The 7,931-nt window shown below is 45.7% G+C and overlaps 1 protein-coding gene across 1 annotated transcript in view; it reads right to left on the minus strand.

Moving 5' to 3' along the window:
* Nucleotides 1-2,886: 2,886 nt before the first annotated feature.
* The window catches only part of sh2d3a (SH2 domain containing 3A), a gene marked incomplete at its 5' end in the record, with an annotated part of 39,282 nt that continues 34,237 nt past the window's right edge, over nucleotides 2,887-7,931 (minus strand). The window contains 2 exons of the mRNA XM_080524562.1: nucleotides 2,887-5,785; nucleotides 7,363-7,548. Coding sequence (XP_080380688.1) covers nucleotides 5,607-5,785; nucleotides 7,363-7,548 — 365 coding nt within the window. The 3' untranslated portion in view covers nucleotides 2,887-5,606. The remainder of the gene's footprint in view (nucleotides 5,786-7,362; nucleotides 7,549-7,931) is intronic.

The raw sequence follows: 7,931 nt of genomic DNA on the forward strand, positions 1-7,931 counted from the left end.
CCAACGCCTGCTATTTTTAAAAGCCTTTACGCTTTCTGTCATCCACCCCCCCGTAACACTCAAGCTTGACCGCTAACCCTTTTTAGCCACTAGGATATTCCCATAAGATTATTACCGTATTATGTCCTAGCCTAGTCGACGAATAACATTAGCCAAGTGTCCTGTCTAACCTTCTAGCTAACGCTAATAAGAGCTATTCGGCGTCGCTTACCGTTCGTTTTTTCCGAGCGTGACGACGATGTCGTCGGAGCCAGAAACGCTAACAGCGCTAATGCTACCGCTCGTCGTCCTGTTTCAGGATCTCTTGTAATCTCAACGTCAACCAGTAACGTTTTCCCGTTCTCTCTCCGCTATATCAGAGCCAGTTCAAAGCGCTACGGATACGCTCCTTTTAATCCGATCGCGGCTCGTTTTTTTGGTTTTGTTTTTGTTTTGTTCTTTCCCCCCTTTCTTACCGTCACATCCCTGTTAACTTGAAAACATTCCAGTCACGTTCGCTTGTACAGTACACAGTTTCTACCGAGAGCCATTTAGCCATCCAGCTGCTAGCCCACCGAGCTAATCCCACCCCGGCATTCTCTCTTGTCCCAATTCTTTCTTTTTTTCTTCTTTTTTTCGGGGGCAAGGCAAGTGATTTTGTTATTTTTCGATGATGACAAGAGATGATCATATTTATAAGATTGATATACTGTAAATGTACATTTAGCTGGACGAGGACAAAACCACTGACCTATGGGTCAGGTGGTGTCCTTCTGTTAGGAATGTGTCCGTGTGTGAGCCTTGGCCTCCCCCCAGCAGGAGGCTGTTAGTGACGTGTCCGGCCAGTGGAAGTTCTCCAGTAGTTTTTTTTCCGGCTGGCGGTGAAAAGGCCGCTTTCCTTAACCACTTCCTGCGTCTGTGGTCCCCGTTGTGGTCAAACGACCCCCGCCTGCGGTCCGTCTCAGAACGAGGCAGTCCTGTTGTGGTTCAGCTGCGTTCTGAATGGGCTTCTGTTTTTTTTTTCTTTCTTTTCCCTTCACCGCTCGTCTTGTTTGCGGTTGTTATTTTCTTTGTGGTTTTAACCATCTGTGGTTGTGTTCTGAGCCCTGTGAGAGGAAAACGCGTGTGCGTCCCCGAATCTCTTACTCCGCTCCCTCCTTATTGACTTCAAAAAGATCTTAGTGAAATGGATGATGTCATTGGTGGAAATTCTCTCCTGACCTGGGTCCATTTAAACCTGGTTCTGGAGGGTCCACAGCACTACTGGTTGTCATCCCTCCCTTCTAATCAGGGACTGATCCAGACCTTCACCAAGTGAAGCGGTCTCTGCCCAATCAATCAATCAATCAATCACATTGAACTAAAGCCTGATTTATACTCCTGCGTCGAATTTACGCGCGGCTACGCCGTAGCCTACGCGAGGGCTCTCCAAGTTTATAGTTCTACGTTGGTCCGCGGACCGCGTTGCGTTGGTCGGTGTACTCATAGCGGCATAATAGCGATCAAAAAACGTATTTTTGTTATGCTTGTTGTAAAGAAAATGTCTATAATGCATTGAAATGACAGTAAACTAAGATAATAAGATGGTTATCATACATTTTCAAATCTTTATTAATAAGTAATTACAGAAAAAGTAAATGACATTTCTGTCATGACTTCCGCATTTACGAGTCGGAATGTGACGCTACCAAGCGGACCAATCACAGTTCTTATAGATAACTTTACATTAAATATGTCTATCATAAATATAATTTAAACCCAACGAACAGCCATGGGGCTCCCTGTAACTAATCATTTATTTCTAAATAAACAGGATTGTACATCTCGTAAATGTGAATCGCGCTCCTTATAGGAAGGCTGTGCCTGACGCTTCCATAGGGCGCTCCGTTGGAACGGTGTACTCAAAGCGGCATAATAGCGATCTTTTTGTTGTTATGCTTGTTGTAAATAAAAGTTCTATGATGCATTGAAATGACATTAAACTAAGATAATACGATGGTTATCATAATTTTTCAAATCTTTATTAATAAGTAATTACAGAAAAAGTAAATTACATTTCTGTCATGGCTTCCGCATTTTGGCCAACGAGAGAGTCGGAATCATGTCGTAATCATGTGCTACCAAGCGGACCAATCACAGAGCTTACGGTTGCGTAGGCACTGCCGTGTACTTACGTACTTACGCCGTAGCCTACGCAAGACTACGCAAGCTACGCCGTAGCCTACGCCGTCGATTTTACGCAGAAGCATAAACTGGGCTTAAGGGTGGAGAAAACAGCACCAGTAGTACTCAGGACCAGAAGGCCCAGATTGAAACACCTCTGCTTTTAAACTGAAAGGCGAGGTGCCGATATGCTCTATGTTCTACTTGCCTATCCAGTTGGTTTAAGTCCATTGGGTTGTCATGAAGCGCATAGGGAGGGGTGTGAGTTTTCCTGAATTCCTCATCGCCCCTCTGGCCTTTGCCCTCATTGGCGCTCCTGTGGATCTGAGAGGATTGGAGAAGTGAAAGCGAAATGGCGATTTCCTCCACTCAGCCAGTCAAGAGGACGAGATGGAACTTTGACTGTTTTTCTCATTTCTATCCAATCCTCGTAGGTCTACGGGGGGCTTTGTGGGGGGGTAGAGGCTAGGGATGGATGTGGGATTCACAAGGTGTAGTGTGTTTCTACACCACTGTTAGTTGAATTTAAAGGAACTGGACTATGACTATTTCCTCATGTTTTTATGTATGTTCACATTTTAAAACAACTTACAGTTTAGTATTTACCAGTATCATTGCATCTTTGATTTGAAAAAAAAAAAAAAAAAGTTCTATGTAACATCAGACTTGTGTTGTGCCTGTGTGTGTGTGTGTGTGTTTCATTTGATGGACAAAAGTGTACACATGTTGAAATAATTTCTACAGTTTCATTTATTACATTACAAAGAACTGAAAAGATTTCAAAACACAACGATGTTCCAGTGGTATCCCTTTACAGAGTGTCTCTCGTCCAGCACCTTGGTTTAGAGAAACGAACACGGCGCTAAACAAGCTGAACAGAAAGGTCAACACAAAGACACAGCTCAACAAGTAAACATTTTGACCAGGGGGGTATTCCATCAATGTCGCTAAAAGAAAATCCAGGCTTATTATATACTTTTGATCAGTTTTGCGAGACTTATTTTTGAGAAGTCTTGCGAAATATTTGAAATAACTTCATATACATTTAGCATTTCGTGAGCTTAGAATGATAAGGTTCTATCTCCGTTTAGGGTAGTTCAGAGATATTGAGCGTCAACGTTTTTACATTCCATTATGTTTTGTGAGATGGAACCTTTGTATTTTATTAATTACTAACTAAACAATTTCAATATTTTAGAAATAACACCACACCAGCATTAATAAACACCTAATGGATCAGATTATGTAAAAAACTCAATTTTGATAGAACCTTATAATTCTAACTTCACGATTACGAGGTTGGTACCCAGTCAAGCACAGTTTGAAATGAAATGAAATAGTTTTGAAATACTATTTGATCCCAGGTCCTATTTTTGGACACCTTGGGGGGGGGGGGGGGGCAGTATTCCGTTAACGTTATCTAAAAATCCAGGCTTATGTTGAGAAACCTCACGAGGGTTATCAAAAATAAGCCTGGATTTTCCTTTAGCGACGTTGATGGAATACCCCCCTGCAAATGTGCAATAAAACAAAGCACATTGCCCAGTAGACACGAGCATGTCTGCAGGTCAACTCAAGGATGGTGTCAGCTCTGCTCATGGCCTGTCTCTGCAGCGACCAACCCTTTAGGGCCTCCTAAACCAGGGGAGGCTGGTGGACGTAGACACAGGGGACAGGCTCGTTGTCATGGAATGATCAGGGTTCCCACACCTTCTGAAACATCAAATTCAAGCACCTTTCAAGGACTTTCAAGACTCAATTCCCTCAAATTCAAGGACCCAACACGGCATAGTTTGAGACAGAACTAGATGAGAATTGATATAATAGGAACTATCTGCTCACAGACAACAATTAAAAAGAGAGGCATGAATGTGTGAACACTAGATGGTCTCTTGCCTTCTCTACCACAGCACAGCAAAATAATATATTGTGAAATATGTGTAAAGTTAAGCAATACAGAGACTTATTTACTAGTTGACGAGCTAAGTAAAACATTTTTGAATATATATATATATATATATATATATATATAAGAGAGAGAGAGGAGAATTCAAGCACTTTCAATGACCCATGTCTATTTTCAAAAACGTTTAAGACCTTGATTTTCTTTTGTCAAATTCACAAACTTCCAAGGGTTGCAAGGACCCGTGGTAACCCTGCCATCCCCCATTCCATTGATGAGCCCGTCCTCCCATGTCTACCTCCACCAGCCTCCTGAGCTCTAAACGCTACATAGAACAGGTACCTTGTGTATATCGGACACGTCGGTGTACATGTTAAACAACATGACCAGTCTTGTGGTTGTGTTGAGGGTGACCTTGTCTCTGAGGGTGAGCAAGGTCAGAGGGTAGGAGAGAAGGGAGCAAGGCACAGTATTGGAATCTGGCCCAACCAGAGCCTCCTTCATGGTATTTACATGCAATTGACCTGCTTTTTACAGGTATCGGTTTCTGTGTGTAGGGAAAAAAAAGTGTCAGTAGTGAAAATACAGGTAAATCATCTCCTGCTTGAGACTAAAATCCAACATTACATTTTAGACATTTAGCAGACACCTATATCCAAAGTTAAAGTTAAATCATCTATACATCAGTCGTCATAAGAAAAACAAATACAGTAGAGAAACTGTACAGAGGGGTAGTGGGGATGAACAGGTCTTTAGGAGGGACAGTCAAGATGTAGCCTGAAGAGATGGAGGTCTTCTATCTACGATGGAAGTTAGGTAGCGACTCTGCAGTTCTGACAGCCGTGGGCAGCTCGTCCCACCAGCGGGGCGCCAGGACAGTTAACAGTCGTGACTGAGTAGCCCGACTGCTGCCTCCCCGTAGACGCGGTGGTACCAGACGCCAGCCCAGGTGGAAGACAGGAGTGACCAGGCCACCAGCCCAGGAGGAAGAGAGGAGTGACCAGGCGACCAGTCCAGGTGGAAGAGGAGTGACCAGGCAACCAGCCCAGGTGGAAAAGAGGAGTGACCAGGCAGGGGTTTGGGGGCTGACCATCACTTGAAGGTAGGGAGGGGCTGTTCCCTTTGCTGCCCTGGTAGGAGAGCACCAGAGTCTTGAATCTGATGCGAGCTGCTACCGGGAGCCAGTGGAAGGTGTGAAGGAGAGGGGTGACAATGGAGAATATGGGGAGATTTAACCCCTCCAGATGGGCGGCAGCGTTCTAGATGACCTGCAGAGGTCTGATGGCGGAGGCGGGGAGCCCGGCCAGGAGTGCGTTGCAGTAGTCAAGGCGGGAGATCACAAGTGTCTGGACCAAGAGTTGCGCTGCTTCTCTGGTGAGGAACGGACATATCCTTCTGATGTTGTAGAGGAAGAATCTGCAGGAGCGTAGCTGTCGCTGTGATGTTCGCCGCACAGGATAAGTGGTTGTCCAGGATCACCCCGAGATCCTTGGCTGTCTGGGAGGAGGTCACAGTAGAGTTGTCTACAGTTAACAAGTCTGTAAGGTTAAAAGGTGGGGGGTCAAAGTTGGGGTCCAGCCAGGGGTTCTAGTTTGTGTGAGAGCACGCTGAGGATGTTGTCAAACTTGTCGTAGCGCTCCTGCCTCTCGGCCTCGGCCCCTGACAGACCCCAGAACAGACGCAGGGCGAACTCCGTACGGAACGCCTCCAGCAGCTCAGGGATTGGCTCCCAGTCCCCCGCTGGAAAAAAGAGTGACAGGTCCGTCAGCCAATCAAAGACAAACACACGCCTCACACTGATATGTAGGAGCCTGATAGGAGATGATACAGAGATGTACCAGGGAACTTCAATCAAGTGGTTAAAAAAAAAAAAAAAAAAATATAGGGCCCTATTATGCACTTCTTAACTTGCTGTCTTAAGTGTTAATTAAGACGCACCGCCAGGTTAAGACCTACCGCCACCCTTATTATGCGCTTCATACGCGCTACTGCTATTATGCAGGTGTCGATAGGCGCCCACACATAAGACGTAAAACTCCCGTGCATATATTGCTCATTGTGGGAGTGTTCATATGTTAATGAAGTGCACTAGGCGCCCCTGCTATTATGCGATCTGACTTTGCTCCTATCGCTAAGAAGTGGTTTGAAAAGTTCTTAAGTTTAGACTTCATGCACGTTTTGAAACACGAGCGCGCCTCCGCGGTTTGCGCATGCATGTGGGCACACATGAACACGCACGTGGCTCCACGGCAAGACGTCAAATACGGTCACAGCTTTATTTCAGAAGGGAGAGGCAGAGAAGCGCGCTGACCTCCTTCTTAGGACTTCCATAATAGCAGAGCGCTAATGACTCAACGCAGCCGGTTCTTAAAGGGAATGGCACCTGGCACGCTGATTGGGTTGATTGAGAAGACGCCCAAAACACACCCATGACTAATTTCTTTGCTTATCTATAATTCTTCACCATAACGTCTATGCCTGGTCGTAAGTTTAGTATTTGTGTGTATGTACCTGTCAGTAGACTATGGTGTGTGTGTGTGTACCTGTCAGTAGACTATGGTGTGTGTATGTGTTTGTGTGTGTGTGTGTGTGTGTGTACCTGTCAGTAGACTATGGTTGGTGTGTGTGTGTGTGTGTGTGTACCTGTCAGTAGACTATGGTGTGTGTGTGTGTGTGTGTGTGTGTGTGTGTGTGTGTGTGAGTGTGTACCTGTCAGTAGACTATGGTGTGTGTGTGTGTGTGTGTGTGTGTGTTACCTGTATGAGAACCTGTACTCAGATATATAAATCAGTAATAGTTTGTTCCCTGATCGTAGATTAGTGTAAAGGTGTGTGTGTGTGTGTGTGTGTGTGTGTGTACCTGTCAGTAGACTATGGTGTGTGTGTGTGTGTGTGTGTGTGTGTGTGTGTGTGTGTGTACCTGTCAGTAGACTATGGAGTGTGGGTGTGTGTGTGTGTACCTGTCAGTAGACTATGGTGTGTGTGTACCTTTCAGTAGACTATGGTGTGTGTGTGTGTGTGTGTGTGTGTGTGTGTACATGTCAGTAGACTATGGTGTGTGTGTGTGTGTACCTGTCAGTAGACTATGGTGTGTGTGTGTGTGTGTGTGTGTGTGTACACCTGTCAGTAGACTATGGTGTGTGTGTGTGTGTGTGTGTGTGTGTGTACCTGTCAGTAGACTATGGTGTGTGTGTGTGTGTGTGTGTGTGTGTGTGTGTACCTGTCAGTAGACTATGGTGTGTGTGTGTGTGTGTGTGTGTGTGTGTGTGTGTGTGTACCTGTCAGTAGACTATGGTGTGTGTGTGTGTGTGTGTGTACCTGTCAGTACAGCATGGCCGTGCTGCTGGTACTCGGGGGCGTGCAGCGCGGCGTTGCGTGCGGCCTGCAGGGTGTTGTACAGCAGCTGGCAGCCCCTCTCCGTGTGCTCCCCCACGTCCTCCCCCTCCATCAGCCTCAGCAGGGGGACCAGGTGAGGCACCGCCAGAGGACCCTGCACCACCGTGTCTACAGGAACACACACACACACACACACACACACACACACGTTAAGACGTTTTTACATTTACGCCTTTTTTTCAGAGTGGGGCAGTCCCACTCATTTTTCGGATTCGAACCCATGCCAACATATATGTGTGCACTGTAGACCACGGTGCTAGACCACCGGACCACCCCAGGCCATGTTGCTAGACCACTGGACCACCCTAGGCCACCATTTTTGGCATTTAGTAGACGCCTTATTCCAAAGTGACTTACAATCAATACAATACAATACATTTACACATATAACCCCCCCCCCCTCCCCACACACTCACACACACACACATTTTAAATGCTTTATTTATGTCCACATACATGTACAATATCTAAAGGACATAAATACTATCAGT

Source organism: Nansenia antarctica (assembly GCF_963989245.1).
Source record: "Nansenia antarctica genome assembly, chromosome: 2".
NCBI lineage: Eukaryota > Metazoa > Chordata > Actinopteri > Argentiniformes > Microstomatidae > Nansenia > Nansenia antarctica.